The following is a 20,034-nucleotide window of genomic DNA, read 5'->3' as shown; positions in this document are numbered from 1 at the left end:
CTCCTTCCCAGCTATGTAATAGTGGAAAAAAATTATCTCATTTTTAAGATTTTAAAGTAAATATATTATTTCTAGATCACAGGATTGTTATATATTATAATTTATAGACACTAACTACCATATAATTCTATATCTTAACTCATATTTTAACATTACATATCAGTGCATTGTTAAGAATACTGTTGCTTAAAATGATACAAAATTACTTCAAAACTCTTTTACTGTTGAGTAACCTATGGTTATTAAGTAACCCTGATTAGATGGCTAAGGTTGTGATTTTTTAAATGTGCACAAGTCAAAGTCTACATTAATACCTCATGTCTATATTTCTTATGAACCATTAACCTATGGGCAGTTTCACATTCCTTCCTGTGACTCTTTTTTTAGGTTTTGAAGAGTTCAGTAGAGTATCTTATTTTCACCAGTTTCTGAGTGTAAACCAAAAGCTGTTTATATATATATATATAGATAAATGATAGATAGATATATAGATAGATAGAAAGAAATGAAGATATTCCACCACGTTTTATTCTTTTCTTTCTTTTTTTTTTTTTTTTTTTTTTTTTTTTTTTTGCAGCTCTGGGAATGGAACCCAGAGGCATTTGACCTCGAGCTACACTCCCCGCTCTATTTTTTTATTCTTTCTTTCTTTCTTTCTTTCTTTCTTTCTTTCTATTTATTTATTTATTTATTTATTTGGTGGTACTGAGGTTCCTGGAAGCCCTTCTACCTCCGGGATACACTCCCAGACCTATTTTTTTATATATATTTTTATTTGGAAACAGGGTCTCTTAGGCCAGCGCGGCTGGCTTCAAACCTACGCGATCCTCCTGTCTCCGCCTCCCAAGCGTGGGGATTACGAGCGTGCGCCACCACGCCCAGGTATTCTTTATTTTGAAACAGGGTCTCAATAACTTGCAAAAGGCCCCCCTAAGTGGCTGAGGCTGTCCGTGAACCGCAATCCTCCAGTCTCAGCCTCCTGAATGCTGGGATTACAAGCGTGTACCACCACACCCGGCTCTCTTTTTTATTTTTTAATATTTATTTATTTATTTTGTGGGGGCCTGGGGCTGGAACCCAGGGGCATTCTACCTTTGAGCTACACCCCTGCCCTACTTTTTATTCTTATTTGTTTTGCAACAGGGTCTCATTAAGTTGCAGAGGGCCTCACTAAGTAGCTGAGGCTGTCCACAAACCACAATCCTCTGGTCTCAGCCTCCCAAATGCTGGGATTACAAGCATGTGCCACCACACCCTACCCAAAAGCTGTTTCTTCTTCTTTTTTTTTAACCACACCTTATTGTGACAAGATGGAGCCATATTTTCATTTCCTCAAGAAGTCTTCTGTTTCTGATTTATTAATTAAATGATTTCCTCTTCTTCAAACATTTTCAATTGAAACCATGCTTATTAAGCAGACTTTATTCTGTTGTTCATGACAAAAGAAAAAGAAAAAAAAAAAACTAACAATCAAATCTTTCTTTTCTTACTAGCAGAAATGTGCAGAAAGCAATTTTACCTCCTCAAAGCATGTGCATGGTCATAGATAACAGATTGTCATTGGTACAATATCACAGCATCCTTGATTAAAATAAGGCTAGTTCTAAAAGCATAGTATTTATTTGTTTTTAGGTTTTTATTCTTTATTTATTTTATTTATTTTTTATTTATTCTTTTATTTATTTGCTTTTAATTTTTTATTCTTTTAGGTTTGAAAAAAGTTTCATCTTTAAGAATATAAAAAGCTCTTTCAGTCTCACATTGAAATTCCAGTTGCCCTTTAAGTATACAAAATGGAAGCATGTAATTACTTGAGAGTCTTGAGAAAGTAGCATAGGATCTCACATAAAATTCTAATTTTCAGTATTCAAACTTGCCTTGGTGGTTACATTTTCCAAATTTCCCATCACTGGGGTGATACTGGCCTGGGAAACATGGCCAAAGTCAAAACACGGAAGCTCGCTGGTGGCTCCTGCCTATAATTCCAGTACTTGGGATGCTGAGACAGAAAGATCACAGGTTAAAGATCTCAGCAACTAAGTGAGACCCTCAAGAACCTAGTAAAACCCTATTTCAAATTAAAATTTATAAAAGGGGCAGAATGTAGCTTAGAAGTAGAATTTCCCTAGATTCAATCCTTACTACTCCCTCCCACAAAACATAAGCTAAGAGAATCTAAAAGTTAGATAGTGCCCCTTAAGGTGAACTTAAGGATATTGTTTATGAATCCCACATTATGCTTTCTTTATTCCTGTCAGGAAGCCCCAGTGGTAGCCAGAGCAGCCCTGTTCCTGGAATGTGCCCGCTTTGTTCACCGCTGCAACCGTGGCAACTGGCCTGAGTGGATGAAGGGGCACCACGTGAACTTCACCAAGAAGGGCCTCTCCCGGGGACGGTCTCCCACCGTGGGCAACAAGCGGAACCAGAAGCTGCAGTGGAGTGCTGCCAAGCTCTTCTACCAGTGGGGCGACGTGAGCTCTGATTCCTTCTATTACACTCAGAGCACACAAGTGACGCTTTGACTGTGTGTTTTAAAGATAGTTTGAGTGTTATCCACCAGACTCGGAATGAAACACTTTGGGGACAAAATGAATAGCTCATTCTTTGAGGGTAGAAATTACTATCTTTGATTTACAGTCAAGAAAACTGAAATTCACCCATGTCAAGAGACTTGCCAGAGTTCATATCCAGTACATGGTATTCCATCTCCCATGTTGGATTCCTAAGCCTTGCTTTCAATTGCTGTATTCATCAAAAATCACCTTTGCAGGAATCATTGTTACAGTAGTAAAATACTTATATCTTCATATTGGCTTTTCATTCCAAATAATAATTTCTAAGACACTCCAGTTGTTCCTTGTGTGCCAATAGCACAGACTACTACTATCCACAACACTTTTCAATCCCAATCCTGCATTGCGAACTGTGCCACTTAATATCCTGAAACTCAGTTGTGCCAAATTACACCCTTCTCCCCAATAAACACATCCCACTCACAACCATCCTTGAGCTTTCTATTCTTATAAATGGTATCATCATCACCTTCCATGACCATCTTTGGCCATATGCTAAAGCTCCTTTCCCTATAAAATCTATCTCTCTTATATCACTGAATCACATAGGTCAGATCTTCATCACCTCTCATCTGGATACTTAATGCAGTCTCCTATTTGGTCTCCTCCTCACAGCAAATCCTTCCTACACATTGCCAGTAAGATGATGGCCTCATAATGCAGCCCATCCAGAACAGAACATTAATTCTGATCTCCCAGCCTCCAGACTTGACCCCTCCAAATCCTCCTTCAAGCTGCTGGAAGAGTAGCTAGATGAAAATGCAAATCAGATTGTATCTCTCGCCCCCTTAATGTGCTCCAACAGCCCTCCTTTTCCTTTGGGTTAGAACTCAAATTGTTTATCCTGGCCTTGCTGCCTCTTCCACTACCTTTGCTCAGCCCATTTGAAATTATGGATGATGAAGTCAAATGAGCAGGTGCACATCAACCTTTATCTTACACCTTTGCACCTAAGATGTGCTCAATAATAATGTTATTACATTAATTTTTGAAGGCAGGTTACATGGCTTGTCTCTGCATATCTGATCATCTAGCACAATGTCTCTCAAATGAGTGATCAGTTAACTGGCTTTACCCTTCCTTTTCAACCTTTTTGCACACTATTTCCTCTCATAAAAACGTTCTTTGCTGGGCATGGTGGCGCACGCTTGTAATCCCAGCCAGCATTTGGGAGGCTGAGACCGGAGGATCTCGGTTCATGGACAGCTTCAGCTACTACTTAGTGAGGCCCTCTGCAACTTAGTGAGACCCTGTTTCAAAATAAAGAATAAAAAATAGGGCAGGGGGTGTAGCTCAGAGGTCGAATGCCCCTGGGTTCCATCCCCAGACCGGCAAAAAGAAAAAAAGTTAATCAATCAGATGACCTATTTGTTGATAGTTGAATACATGGTGTGTTTCCCTGAATATGGACCTCCGAATATTTATCTACTCTCTCTATTCTCCGTCAGCCCAAACATCAATTCCTCAAAATCCACAGCAGTCAAATTTACTATGATTTTTGAACCGAATTTATCTTCTGAACTTACAAAATGTTGACAATTTTTAATGTGTTATTTGAGTGTGTTTTTACCTCCCCCAAAAAACTATGAGGTCATTGAGGGAAAGAATACCAGACATAGACACTCTGTGTTTGAATCCCATTTTACAGCTCACTGAGCCACAACCTGTCTAACCTTCCTGTTTGTCAGGTATCCTGATGTTTGTGATTTTATAATCTACTGCGGAACATTACAAAGAGATACTTGTATACTAGAACAACCCTTTTAACTTTGTGCTTTTTAAATACCTTATAAATGACCCCCACCTATAAATATTTGATGCATAAACTGAGAACAGAATAACCTATCCCTAAGATATTTTTCCAGACTGGACAAGACATACTGCTCTAAATTGTCATTTAGACATTTAGTATTATATCAGACAAGTTCAATTTTGAGAACCCTTTCAGCTTTATAAACTGTGGATTTAAATTGTTTGGTTACAATAGCCCAGAAGAATCAATATAGAAAAGTTCTCCCTTTGAGTCTCACTATTCAATGTGTTCATTCTACCCCAGTCTCATGATTACGTGTCTCATCCTCAGGACAAGGGCTCTTTTGGTGGTGGTAGTGTGTGTGTGTGTGTGTGTGTGTGTGTGTGTGTGTGTGTGTAATGTATATATACATGTTGTTTATTTAAAATTTCCCAGCCTAGCAGCTAAAATCTTAGGATTCTGTGACACTTTTTGTGTGTGTGGTACTGGGGTTCCTGGAAACCCTTCTACCTCCGGACTACACTCCCAGACCTATTTTTATATTTTTATTTGGAAACAGGGTGTCTTAAGCCAGCAAGGCTGGCTTCGAACCTGCGTGATCCTCCTGTCTCCACCTCCCAAGCATGGGTATTACAAGCGTGTGCCACCACGCCCGGCTCTGTGACACTTCACATTAACGTGGGGTTTTTTGCTTCCTGGTTTATAGCTTGTCAACTTAATTCCAGAGTTTAAGAAGACCTCTCTGTTTCTAGATATCTAAGGCATTCAAAAACTTGGGTTTTTATTTAAAGAGTTCTGGATATCCTTTGCATATCCAGTAGTGAACATATACTGGTTCCCAGCAGTGATTCTAATTTCTTGAATGCTCAAAATTTAGTAACTTTTTAAAATAGTTGAATGTTTCAGGAAGAACGAAGAAAATGAGCCAGAATTTGTTCTTACTGATGCACAGAGAACCAACTGCCAAACCCCAAGACCAGCGCTTGCGTTAGCTTCTGTGCTGACTCTCCTCTTCCCCGCATCCCTTCTGCTGCTGCATATACTATGTCACTGGGATCTAAAGAAATTAGTTGTAGTATTTTTGTTCCTTCTGGAGGAAATTTCTTTCAGTAAATTATACAACAGTGCATGATGACTCAGAAGAACACATAATATGGGTATTGATTTAATGAATATTGTGTTAGAGCTAATATTGTCAGTGTGCTAAGTTATTAAAAGTAGAATGCCCTTGGATTCAATCTCCAGTACTATAAAAAGAAAAAAAATCTGCCTATTTCTTAATGTCAAATCTATAAAGTAACTTTTTAGTAAATAGATAAGCTTTCGGAAAAACTTCTTGTACAAATGTACATGGGTCTCATCCCAGCTTATACAGGTTCCTAGACTAAATGGCCCTGAAGATTGCATCAGTTAGCTTTCATCTCTGAGCTTTCATATTGGCAAACAGTGGTGACAACCCTGTGGCATGCAGAAGAGGCTGATTGGGTAATCTACTAATATGTAGAGAATCAGGGAAAGGGGCACAACTATAATAAATCATAGAAAGTCTGTAAAAGCCAAGAAGCACATACATAAAGGCAGATATAAACGTAATTGCACACCAGAATTCTTGCCAGCTTCCACATGCACTCGTGGTTGATTAGACCACTTATTAACCCCTTTAACTGGTTGATTATACCCTGTATGGTGCAAGAGTCCACTTGAGTCTAACATACTTTGTGCATTTTATTGTTTCTCCCCATGGCAGGCCATCGGCATCCGACTGAATGAGCTGTGTCACGGGGAGAGTGAGAGCCCAGCCAACCTGCTGGGCCTCATTTATGATGAGGAAACCAAGAGGAGGCTGAGAAAGGAGGATGAGGAGGAAGACTTTTTAGATGACAGTAAGGAGACTCCCTTTACTACAAGAACCCCTGCTTGTAAGAACCTCTGCCTTAGGAGCACGTAATACTTTTCTTTCCTCTCTCATACTCTTAACCACCTTTCCATGTCCCCTCTGCGCCTCCCCCCCTCGCCCCATTCGTGGATGTGAAGTATGTGTATTAAGCCACACAGAATGAAGGCAAAACCCAGAAAGATGGGCGAAGAGCTGCAGGCAATGTAGGAAGGCCACGACTTTTTAGTCTCCGACTCTTGTTATCCTACGTCACTCAGTGTTCAGCTTCTCTGAAGGGATCTCTTGGAGAGAATGTAGTTGTGAAAAACTGCTGTCCCAGAAAAGATTTTTGTCAGGTTTGACATTGTTATTGCTATTGTAAATAAGAAAAAGACAAAATAGAGCTGAGTGGAAGATGCTTTCCAAATCGCTAAAATATTAAAATATTTAACTGGAGTGTATTACAATATTTAATATAAAATTGGAATATTAGAAGAGTTTACTCAAACTGTGACTGTCCGTTTTATTGTATTTATTTATTAGACATCATAAAAGAGCAAAGAAACTTGTTACATTTTTCTCTAACAGTATTTTGTGCATAAGTGTGCTCTGTCTTATAAGAGTTTATATGCATTTGTACCACTATCTTTCATGGAGTATTGCAGTCCAGTGATGGTTGCAGGATCAGTAGCTTTGTATGGTGAATATGGTGACATTTCTTCCTTTTAACCTTAACCTGGTGGTTTGAAATTCAAGCTCCCTGGATATATGTATTTTTTTATTTTGTTTTATTTTATTTTATTTTATTTTATTTTATTTTTTGGTGGTACTGGGGTTCCTGGAAACCTTTCTACTTCTGGACTACACTCCCAGACCTATTTTTTTATTATTATTTTTATTTGGAAACAGGGTTTCTTAAGCCAGCACGGCTGGCTTCGAATCTGCGTGATCCTCCTGTCTCCGCCTCCCAAGCGCAGGGATTACAAGCGTGCACCACCACACCCAGATCCTTGGATATATTTTAAAGGTTGCTCTTAGCTAATTGATGCTGAATCTACTACCTCCTTGCAGTTATGAAATGTGCAAGGATGGCTAGATGATAATAGTAAATAGGACTAAATAATAATCAGAGAAAATTCTTACAGTCTTCCTTGCCACTTCCACACCAAAGTTTTTTTCTGCTTCTAAGACCTTCTTGAATCAGAGAAAATAATCTTGACTTGGTGTTGACAAAATAGCGAGTTCTCACATCAGTCTTTCAGATTAATGATAAAAGGTGACCCCCAAATATAAGTGAGACTAATTTATAATGACTTGTGAAGTTGGAGCTAATCCATAAGAAGACTTGAGGACTCTCCAGACATCACCAAACCTAAGAGGAGGTCTGCAATAAGACCCCTCCAGCAGAAGGTACCCAAAACTACTCTGCATCTCACAGGGGTTTAGAGGACATAGGGAGCTGGAGCAATGTCAGAGTCGATGCACAGGCCAGATAACTCAAATCCTGATCAGATTACAAAAATATCATTAACCAATGTTCTGCCTGTCAGCTTTTGTTGAAGCCATGTAGAATTCAACTTACTTACTGTAACAGGATATTTCAGGTGATAATCATGAGGGAGCCTGGACTAAGATCAAGTTAGCTCACTGTCTACAGGATTGCTAAGAAGAGTCTGGGTGATAACCTCAAAAGGAAAAGAAGGGTTTCATTGTTTTTGTAAACAAATTTGTATATCCAGGGTTTTTAGAGCCACGTGTCCTCCACTGAAAACTAGGATTGATGTGTGTAATTTAGTAGCAAGCCATCTCAAAACTAGCTTATCTTGCACTTAAAAGATAAAAATGATGCAAGCAAGTTTCAGTTTGAAAATTCTAGAGGAAATTGTCTTTTCCATCCTTAATGAGAGGCAAATTATCTGGTCACATATTAATTCTTGAGAGCAAATAATGGTTTAGGAGAGGAAATAATAGCCCAGATATCTTCAGAATACCACAGTTTATGCTATATTCACAGAAATCATGAAGTATGTATTCTATTTAAATAAGAGAGATTAATACTCAGGACACATTTTAGACATTTTTAGCAATATTGATATGTATTGATATTGTGATTGCTTGATTACTTGGTTCATTCAAAAGAGTTCTTTCTTTTATTAAAAAAAAAAGCCACTGCATGGCTTTTGTCTTCTTTACTAAACCCTAAGTAATCAGAACATTTCTGCATGATTTGGAATGACACATATTTGAGAACTAATGCTGAAAATTTTTAAGGCTTTGTGTTATCTTAGCCATTAGTTGGCATATGGTTGATACAATGTCTTACTAATTCAAAGACCACTATTGTTTAGAGCAAAAGGGAACATTAGCATACATCTAGCATAGCTGTGTCTTATTATGACAGGCTAACTTGTGTAAACTGTGGGATACAGGTGATCAGGTAACTGTGTTTTCTTTTGTCTATGTTACCCTAACACAACTGGAGTACAGCTGAAACAACTTCATAGCCCCCAGAACACTAAGACAAACATCCTTTCATAAAGCGAGCTGAAAGGATTTTTGTAGTTCCAAACCTAGTTCATTGCCATATACATAATCTACATCTGGTTGAATGTGTGAGTATTTGGTATTATTTTCATTCAAATGTTTTCTAGTTTCTTTGGAGCTATATTTTGTTGTTTATAATACTTTAAGGAGAAGAATTTAGTTTTGCTGGCTTGATATCCTAGTAAGCCATAAGAGATTTATATGATCTAAAGAAAAAGCAGAGATATCTGATATTTCAGAATTGAAGCACTCCTTACAGTCTTGCAAAAGAGAGGAAGAGAGAGTCTTATGAGAAGGCACAAATTATGTTGAGAGGGATAGGTAAATTGAGCATGTGTGGGTGATGTTCTCATATACAATCTAATTTTATATGTGTGTGGCTAGGTCCATCAAACCGTGCCTCTCTGTACTTGTTATTGGTTTGTCTTCTAACAAAAGAACTTCTTTATTCCTTAGGTACTGTGAACCCCTCCAAATGTGGCTGCCCCTTTGCCTTGAAGATGGCAGCATGCCAGCTTCTCCTGGAGATTACCACCTTCCTGAGGGAGACCTTTTCTTGCCTTCCTAGACCTCGCCCAGAGCCTCTGACAGTAAGTTAAAGCATGCATATTGATAATCAGGCTATTTGGAGAGACCAGACATGTGGCTAGGTTTTCAGTATTTTAAATTTCTTTAAGTGCCTCAATGTACACATTCAACCATTTTTTAAACATTTATACATAAAATAAATGATCTTTTTGCTATTCAAATCATAACACCAATATTGTTTTGGAGATCAACAGAGACCACAGCTTCAGATACAATGCTAAGTTGACTATCATTAGTTACACTGTGAATATCTAAGGGCCTTTAAGTTCCTTTCTCTACAAATTGTGAGTTTTATGGCCAACATATTTCAGAAATCATTGATAGATTTCTTTACGAACTATCTGCTCATATTTATATAGAAATGTGCTTCCAGTGAGTTTTCTTGTTTAAATTATGGGTTAAAAGACTTTAGTGTTCAGTGTCTAAATATTCCCAAATATACTTGTCAGTTGTGTAGCATTTCTTATGGATAATTAATCGGTAGGCAGAAAACATGACTCTCCCCATGCATACACATACACATTCACATACCATGTACCATGAGAGACTAATTGTTTTGCTGTGGAAATACACTGTGCAAGATCCAGGCATCTTCACAGAGCACATGGTACCAGGGAATGCCTTGGAGACGAGCTTTCTGGCTTCTTGTCCATGAATGAGCACTCCATGTCAGTGTAGGCATATACAGCATAGGCAGCGTCCAGCCAGAGCGGAGGAGCCAAAGTCTCTCCAACACTGTTTTACAATCTTCTACCACTCTCCCAAAACAAAACAAACAACAAAAATGTAACACTAGCAATCTCTGGGCTTCCAGTTAAGAGAATCTGATGATCCATCACCTTTCTGCTTTTTAAACCAATTAAGCATGAAACCTACAAGATCCTAATCCTGGAGCATCTAAGGGGGAGATGAAAGAATCACAAAAGTAAGACCTTTGCCTTTGGCTTTCCAGTGTTCTAGAAAGTCCATTTTGTCACACCCTAAAACATTAAATGGGCATTTTCATGTTGGAGATGTATACAAGTAAAATGTATGTTTTCAAAGAAAACATAGACATACTTGGTGTAAAACTGTATCATTTTGGTATTGGAAAAGAAATTTTCTTCTACCGCTTTTTTATAACTTCCTACTAACGTACATCTTTAATCTCTGAATTCTCATTTTTACTATGACATTGAGAATACTGTATAAAATCCAATCAGGGTTTCTCAACACATGTAATTAAAGTCCAGTATAATAAAATATCTGATCCATAAGCCTGTATCCGTGCCATCCCTATCAACCTTCTAATTACACTAAAGTCTTCATAAAAACACAGAGTACATCTGCTTTTCTGCTGTTTTTGTTTTGTTTTGTTCTGTTTTTGTGGTGCTTGATACTGAACCCAGAAACACTCTACCTCCACGCTATACTCCACGCTATACTCCCAGCCCTATTTTATTTTTCTATTTGGAAGCAGGGTCTTGCTAAGTTGCTGAGAGCCTCACTAAATTGCTGAGGCTGATTGTGAACTCATGTTCTTTATGTCTCAGCCTCCCAAGTACATCTGCTTTTAAGTTTTCAGGTTAGTATTGGTTGCCATTTTGCTCATCTTGAGTTTGGCTTGGCTAATTTTGCTTTCTTTTTTAACATTCTAGCTAAATGCCCCTTATTATCATAACAATTTTATTCCTTAAATCAATCAGTTTTTTGTTTTTTTTTTACTGGCAGTGCTGTAGGAAACTGAAACTGAATCTTCAATCATTTTGTAAATAAGAGGGAAAATTTTTCTCCTTTACTTTCTTTAGTTCTCAGAAATCATTTGTTCATTACAATAGAATTCTTTTTAATTTTTTATTGGGGCACTATAGTCTCACATCATAATGTGGATAATGTTGCCAGTGGCATATATTCAGATAGTACTTGGTACCTTCCTCCCCCTCCGCATCCCCTTTTTCCTCTCTCCCAATACTGAGTGTCCAGGTTAACAATGTTATATTCACATGTATACACATATTCAAATGCAAGTTTTCTATTAATAAACCTCAGTCCTTTTTCCTCTCCTCTCCTTCCTTTCTGACTTAATGAGGTTTCCCTTCGTTGTCTGGAGTTCCTCTGGTATCCCTATGCTCCCTAGCTTGAGCATATTAGAGAAAACATATGTCCCTTTTCTTTCTTTGTTTGGCTTATCTCACTGAACATAAAGTTCTCCAGATCTTTCCATCTTGTGAATGATATGATTTTGTTCTTCTTTATTGCTGAATAGAATTCCACTGTGTATTTCCCACAATTTTGCAATCCATTTATCTTTTGATTGAGACCTAGGTTGGTTCCATATTTTTGCTATTGCAAATTGTGCTGCTATGAACATGGGTATGCATATGTTACTGTAGTTCTCTGATTTCAACCCCTTTGAGAAGATACCCAAGAGTGGTATAACTGGTTTATATGGTGGATCCATTCCCATGTTTTCTAAGAAATCTCCACACTGATCTCCATAGCCACTGAACTAGTTTGCACTACCACCAACAGTGTAAAAGAGTTCCTCTTTCCCCGCATCCTTACCAGCCTTTGTTGGTATTTGACTTCTTTATGCTTGCCGCTCTAATTGGGGTTAAATGGAATCTCAGTGTAGTTTTGATTTACATCTTCCTGGTGGCTAATGATGTTGAACAGTTTTCATGTATCTATTGGCCATTTGTATCTTTCTTTGGTGAAGTGTCTATTCAATTCAGTTGCCCATTTCTTAATTAGGTTGTTTTTTATTTTTATTTATTTATTTTTTGCTAGTGTAAAAGAGTCTTTTGAGCTCCTTGTATATTCTGGATATTATCCCTCTATCAGAGTGGTAACTGGTAAAGATTTTCACCCATTCTGTAGGCTTTCTTTTTAGATTCTTGATGGTTTCCTTTGATGATCATAAATTTTTAGTTTGATGCCATCCCACTTGTTAATTCTTGTTTTAATTTCCTGTGCTTTGGAGGTCTTGTTGAGGAAGTTCTACTTGTGCCTACATGTTGAAATGTTGAACCTATGCCCTCCTCTAATAGCTTCACAGTCTCTGATCTGATTTCCAGGTCTTTGATCCATCTCGAGTTGATTCCATCTTTCTACAAATGGATAGCCAGTTCTCCAAGCAACATTTGTTGAAAAGGCTATCTTTTCTTTAGCATATGAATTTGGCCCCTTTGTCAAAGATCATTTGACTACAAATGTGTGGGTTTGTTTCTTTATCTTCTATTCTGTCCTATTGGCCTGTATGCCTGTTACTGTGCCAGTACTATGCTGTTTTAACTACTATTACCCTGTAGTATAATTTGAAGTCAGGGATTGTGATGCCTCCTGCATGGTTCTTATTTTTGAGAATTGCTTTGGCTATTTTGGGTCTTTTGTTTCTCTATATTAAATTCATGACATATTTTTCTAGCTCTATGAAAATGTTGTTGATATTTTAATAGGAATTGCATTGAATCTATACATTACTTTCAGCAGAATGGCCATTTTGATGATATTTATTCTGCCTATCCATGAGCAAGGGAGATCGTTCCATCTTCCAAGGTCTTCTTCAATTTTTTTCTTTAATGTTTTATAGTTTAATGTTTTATAAAAGATTAGAGGTCTTTTACATCTTTGGTTACAATTATTCCTAAATATTTTGTTGGTTTTGAGGTTATTGTGAGTGAAATTGTTTTCTTCGTTTCTTTCTTCATGGATTCATTGTTGCCATATAGAAAAGCAACTGATTTCTTTAGGTTGATTTTGTATCCTGCCACTTTGCTGAATTGGGTAATCAACTCCCATCATATTTTGGTTGAGTTTTTTTTTTTTTTGGGGGGGGCGGTCTTCTAAATATAGGATCATGGCATCTGCAAACAAGGATGATTTTAATTTCTCTTTTCCTGTTTGAATTTCTTTGATATCCTTATCTTACTGCTGAGGCAAGATTCTCTAAGACTATATTGAAAAGTAGTGGTGATAGTAGGCATCCTTGTTTTATTGCCTATTTTAGAGGGAATTCTTGCAGTTTTTCAGCATATATTGATATGCTCATGTGATTTTTGTTCTCAGTTCTATTTATGTGGTGAATAGCATGTACTGATTTGAGTATGTTGAACCAGCTTTGCCTTTCTGGGATGAAACCAACTTGGTCATGGTGTACAATTTTGATATGATTTTGAATGCATATAGCTAGCATTTTGTTTAGAAATTTTGCATCTAAGTTCACCAAAGATATTGGTCTGTAATTATCTTTTCTTGAGGTATATTTATTTGGTTTTGGTATTAATGTGATACTGGCCTCATAGAAGGAGCTTGGGATAACTCCATCTTTTTCAATTTCCCATAACAAGTTGTGAAGTATTGGGATTAGTTCATCTCTGAAAGTTTTGTAATTCAGCTGGAAACCCATCTGAGCCTGGGCTTTACTTTGATGGCAGAATTTTTATTGCTGTTTTTATTTCTTTGCTTGCAGTTGGTTGGTTTATGCTTGCTATGTCCTCTTGGTTCAATTGAGGTAGGTTAAATGTGCTTAAAAATCTATCAATTTCTTCCATGTTTTCCAGTCTATTGGAGTATAAATTTTTAAAATAGTTTCTAATAATCCTTTGAATTTCCCCACTATTTGGTAATGTCTTCTTTTTCATTTCTGATTTTAATTATTTGAGTTGATTCTCTCTTTCTTGTGATTAGGTTGGCCAGGGGGTTGTCAATCTTATAAATGTTTTCAAAGAACCGGATTTTTGTTTTGTTGATCCTTTGTATTGTTTTTTATTCTCTATATCATTTATTTCTGCTCTGATTTTAATTATTTAATACCTTCTGCTGGCTTTGGTATTAGACTGTTCATGTTTTTCTAGGTCCTTGAGATGTGTCATTAGGTTGTTTACTTGATGACTCTGTTCTTATGTAGGCACTCATGCTATAAACTTTCCTCTTAACACAGCCTTCAAAGTGTCCCATTGATTTTGGTATGTGTGTCTCTATTTTCTTTTAATTATAGGAATTTTTTTTATTTTCCCCCTTATTTCTGATCTTATCCATTCATCGTTCAATAGTGTATCATTCAATCTCCAAATATTTTTGGAGATCTCCAAATCTCTAAATAGTTTCTTTTGGTCTTCCTGTTATTGATTTCAACTTTCATTCCGTGATCTGAAAAGGTGCAGGAAATTATATATTACATTTTTTAAATTTGCTGGTGTTTGTTTTGTGGCCCAGGATGTGATCTATTTTGGAGAAGGGTCCATGAATATCTGATAAGAATGTGTACTCTTGCTGTTCCTGGTTGAAATGTTCTGTATGTGTCTATTAGGTCCATTTGGTCTATAGTTTTCTTTAGTTCTGAAGAGTCTTTACTCATCTTTTGCCTTGAAGAATGGTCTAGTGTTGTGAGTTGTGTGATGATGTCTCCCAATATTATTATATTTGGGTCTATTTGAGATCTGCTGTCATTTTACAAATGTGGGTACACCCACATTTGGGGTGTAAACATTTACTATCATTATATCTTCTTATTGAATTTTCCTTTTAGTAATTGGAAGTGCCCTGCTTTGTCTCTTCTGATATCTTTTAGCTTAAAGTCTGTTTTATTGGATATCAGCGTTGTTACCCCTGCTTGATTTTTGTCTCCATTGGCATAACAAATCTTTTTCCATCCTTTCACGTTCATCCTATGAATATCTTTGGCTGTAAGGTAAGTTTCTTGCAAGCAGCATATATTTGGATTACGTTTTTGAATCAATATTAACATTTTGTCTTTTAATTGGTGAGTTAAGTCCTTTGACATTCAGTGGTATTATTGAGATATGATTTTTGTTTTCTGTCATTTTGTGTTCTATATTCTATTTCATATAATGTTATTTCTTCTTTGCTTAGTTGCCCCACTGATAGAATTCATCTCTTCTCTGGTTTTGAAATTTGCTACTTTTTCTTCTTTATGATTTATGTCTTTAAGTATTTTCTCTAGTGCTGGCTTAGTATTCATGAAGTTTTTGAGATTCTGCTTGTCTTGAAACACTTTTATTTCTCCATAAATTTTGAATATTAATCTTGATGGATATAGAAGTTTTGGTTAGAAGTTGTTTTTTTCCAGGGTCTGGAGTACATCATACCAGTCTCTCCTGGCATTCATGACTTGGGTTTTAAAGTCTGGAGTAATTTTTACTGTTTTGTACCTGAATGTCAACCATTATTTTGTTCTCACTGCTTTTAATATTCTTTCTTTAGCCTCTATGTTGTTCATTTTGATTATTTACATGGCATGGGGAAGTCCTTCTTTGATCTTGTCTTAATAGTGTTCTATATGTCTCTTGTACATGGATGTCCAAGTCTCTTTCCTTATTTGGAAAATTCTCTGAAATTATTTCTCTGAAGAGATTGCATATACCCTTGGTCTGTGCTTCTATTCCTTCTTCAGTGTCTTTTATCTGTAAGTTAGGACATTTCATATCATCCCATGGTTATTTGGTGTTTAGGTTCTGTTGTTGTAATCTGTATACTGTTGACTGTGCTTTTGGTTTTGAATGGACTTCTAACAATAATATTCTGTTTTTCATTTCATCTAGTCTTCCAGAATTTCTTTCTATTATTGTCTTCATTTCATTTAATTACTCTTTCATTTCATTCCAGGCCTTTTCCTGATTCTTTCTTAACATCTCAATTTCCTATTTCATTTCCTGTACACTAACTGTTAGGCCTTTCATCTTACTGAAGATCAGGATTCAGAATTCTCTGTTGCATTTCTTATAGGTCAATATTCATATTTTCCCCTATTTCCTTACTGTTCCTCATTCTCATATTTTCAGAATCATTGGGTTTCTGTTCCTGTTATCTTGGCATCTTCTTTCTTTTTGTGGGTGAGTCATTGATAGGTGCTGTTCCAGATCACTATTGGGAGAGATGGTTCCAGCTTTTTCTCACACTTTGATATTAATCTTAAAGACTGTGTCTACTGTCAGTCCACTGTTGTTCTACCTGTAGATCATCAAAACTGAGTTGCTCTGGGGTACCTTCTGCTTGCTGTTATGCTGGCATTGATGAGTTTCAGGTGTTAAGGTCAGGTATTCTGTCTGCCGCTACCTTTATAAGGAGTCATCTCAGTGGTGTGGGTAGAATAGTTTATGACCTATTTTTTTTTTCTAAACCTTGATGTGTGGTCTGTTGAGTGCTTTCTTTTATCTGCTATGGTTAGTTTATATTTATTGTCTGGTTGTCCATTTCTGTGGATCACATATCTGATCCAATCTTAGCTGCAGGGATTTAGAGGTGAAAGCAGGTTCATGCACTGGTAAGTAGTGTTCTTTTTAGTGATGAGGGTTAGGTTGGGGGGGGAGCTTGGGTGATGGGTATAGGAGTAGGGTAAAGTAGAAGATATGATTAAGTTGAGTAAAAATTTAAGTATAAAAAGGTAGTGTCTGATTGAGATGAGAGGCAATGCTATAGTAAGATTCTTATAGTTAGTATAGAATATTTAGGTATGGAGATATAAAATAGCTTGGATATCAAACGAGATACAGAAAGAGAAAAAAAGTTTTGAGAGAAGAGAATAGATAGGATAAAGGAAGGAAGTTTGTAAAAGAAATGGGAGGGAGCAGACAAACATGCATAAAATAACAAAACAATCAACAAAAACTAACAATAAGAACAAATCAAAACAAACAAACAAAAATAACTAGCAACAGTGAGGAAGAAAATAAAAAAAATACTGCCAATTTACACATATAGGGCCCATATAATGTCTGTTCACTATAGTAGGTTCTGGAACATGTTCCAATATCTCTCATTTGCCCAGTAACCTATTGTCAGTTTTAAACCCACTTTATGAGCATTTGCGCTCCTCTCTCACCTCCCATCGCTTTGTGCTTCTGTGTCAGAGTGGCGGGTGTCACTGTAAATGAGTTTTGGGTAAAAGCAGGGTTCTGAGTTTTCTGGTCCTGGTCTCTGTGCTCTCTGGTTCTGGGCTCTGCACCTTCTGGCCCTGAGCCTACATCTCCCTATCTGAACTGGTGGAAGGTGTACAGTGTAATCTCGGTGCAACTCCCTGTGACCCTGTGCCAGTACTGCACCCTGGGCACTTTGGGCCTTTCTTGTGTCTGTAGGTTATAACTCCACCACCTACAGTGTGGCCCACCAGATCTTAGCCTGCCAGGGTCCCATGGATGCTCTGGGTGGTCGTCCACTGAGGAAGGTGATTACCTTACTGTTTTGTGGTCCGGTTCTCTGGAGGTCACAGTGTGCTGCTGCAGGTGCTGGATTCTGATGAGCACATGGGCTTTTGGACCTTTATCTCTGCCCCTGAAGCATAGTGCTGGTCATGTAAGATATTAGAGCTCTGCCGCCACTTATTTCACTTCTTGGTTTTCTTACTGGATTTATTGGGGCTGCAGAGCTGACAATCACGATTCAGGCTGGCAGCCCGGGATTGCGCCAGCCACAACACCAGGTCAATCACACTTGGGCTCTGCTATCAGTCTCATGTTATGACTAGGATTTTATTCTGCCATGGTTCCCTTTTTTGTGTTTTCTTTTGTATGTATCTTCACTGCTTTGTTTTTTCTTGTCAAAAAGCTGCCTTCTCGGTAGTTGATTTTTGTTACAGCTACTGAGATGTGCTGTGTCCCACAGTTGCCATTTTCTTCCTCTTACAATAGCATTTTCATTGCTAAGTTTAGGTTTTTGTATCCTGCTGGAGTGTGGCCTTTATAAAATAAGGCAGGAAAGATGTATTTTTCATATTTCAGCCATCTAACTATAGTTGAAAGTAAAGAAGGCTCAAGCCACATTCTAACGTTCTATAGGAAAATCAGTGCATCGTAAGACTGACTTTACCAACATTGAAATATTTCAGATTCTTTCTTTTTTAAAAACTGTGGTAAGAACACTTAACATAAAATGTCTTCTCTTAACAAACATCTAAGTGTATAATACACTATTGTTGACAATAAATATAGTATTATACAGCACATTTCTAAAGCATGTTCATCTCTCCTGACTAAAACCTGATTCCCATTGCTTAGTAATTCCCCACTTCCCCCTTCACATAATCCCTGACAGCCACCACTTTTGTCCTCCTTTTAATTTAGTTATTTTATTTTATTATTATTTTTTTTTGGTGGTACTGGGGTTCCTGGAAGCCCTACACTCCCAGACCTATTTTTACATTTTTATTTGGAAACAGGGTCTCCTAAACCAGCACAGCTGGCTTCGAACCTGCGCGATCCTCCTGTCTCTGCCTCCCAAGCGCGGGGATTACAAGCATGCCTCACCATGCCTGGCTTAATTTAGCAATTTTAGATACTTCATCTATGTGGAATCATGAAGTATTAATCTATGTAAGAGGCATATTTTACTCTGAGTAATGTCCTCAAGGTTTACCCATGTTGATGCAGGTGACAGATTTCTTTTCTTAAATTTTATTTTATTATCTTTTATTTTATAAAGTATTGTGGTACTTTGGATTGAGCTACACCCCCAGCCATATATATATATATATATATATATATATATATATATATATATATATTATATAATATATAATATATTATATATATATATATATTATTTTAAAACCAGGTCTCGCTTAGTTGCAGAGGTCCTCACTAAGTTGCTGAGCTCGCCTCAAACCTGTGATCTTCCTATCTCAGTCTCCCAAGTACAGGCATTATAAGCATGCACCATTAAAGGCCGAAGAGTTAAGAAATTGTACTAAGCAATGAATCTACTGACTGAGAATAAATACAGCCAAAGGCAAATAGTCTAAACATAATATTTGCTGCAAACATACTTTTAGACCTTTCAAGAATTTTATTACTCCATTAATATTTTAGTGTAGTAGAAATAAATAACTACCTTAGTACATAAAATAATATAAATTAGTAGAATTATTATATTAGAAGCTAAAAATATTATGGAATCTGAAGTTTTGACATGGGAGAGGATTAGGAACATTAGTGACCAAGAAAATGTCTTTGTACTATTTTTAAAATAGAGGTTTGTCTGTAAAATATTTGTTTGAAAAAGTCCTAGTTATATTAAAAATGTAAAAGGGAAATAAAAATAGCTTTTAACATAATAATTAAAATAAAATTAGTTGATTTAACCATAATTATCTCTTAAAAGAGTCAGAAAAACCTAGAACTGAGTGGGGAGTAGAGATAAAAGAAAAAGAAAAATTAGAGTATTAAAATTTTCTCAAAAATATATTTTTACCAACTTAATTTTTTTTCAGATAGATTTCTAGATATAACTTAGTGCTTTTCTTCAAAGAAACATCTCCTTATAGCATTGTATTCAGTTTTTGTAGACTCCAATAATACATGTATGTATGTATGTATGTATGTATGTATGTATATGGAAAAAAATCACTTTAACAAGATTCATAATATACAAAAGAAAAACAGTACAATTTTCTCATAATATTGTATTCCATACTTGAGACCATACAAGAATATTTGTGTGTGTATGTGTGTGTGTGTTTGTGTATGTATGTATGTGTGTGTTACTGGGGATTTAACCCATGATCTCACACATGCCAATCAAGTGCACTACCACTGAGCTGTATCACCACCCCTAATAAAGGAATCCTTTTTTAGGTAGAGAATGTTGTTTATAAAGGTAATGGTCTATTAAAATGTTTCCAAGTTGCGTTAGTAAAACCAACAACTAATGCCAAGAAGCATGGAATCCAAACAAATAACTTTTATCAAGTGCCTAAATGAGCCCAT

At 36.7% G+C, this 20,034-nt stretch overlaps 1 protein-coding gene across 3 annotated transcripts in view; it reads left to right on the top strand.

Annotated features, from left to right (window-relative positions):
- The window catches only part of UNC80 (unc-80 homolog, NALCN channel complex subunit), a gene marked incomplete at both ends in the record, with an annotated part of 220,226 nt that overhangs the window by 87,861 nt on the left and 112,331 nt on the right, over positions 1-20,034 (top strand). For 2 of the 3 annotated variants that reach the window (XM_080689607.1, XM_080689608.1), the window contains 3 exons: positions 2,259-2,471; positions 6,074-6,209; positions 9,203-9,336. In XM_080689607.1, coding sequence (XP_080545733.1) covers positions 2,259-2,471; positions 6,074-6,209; positions 9,203-9,336 — 483 coding nt within the window. Of the gene's footprint in view, positions 1-2,258; positions 2,472-6,073; positions 6,246-9,202; positions 9,337-20,034 lie in introns of all 3 variants that reach the window. The other variant, XM_080689606.1, reaches the window with a different exon arrangement.

Source organism: Muscardinus avellanarius, assembly GCF_963383645.1.
Source record: "Muscardinus avellanarius genome assembly, chromosome: 2".
NCBI lineage: Eukaryota > Metazoa > Chordata > Mammalia > Rodentia > Gliridae > Muscardinus > Muscardinus avellanarius.
This window is presented reverse-complemented; position numbering and strand designations above follow the sequence as displayed.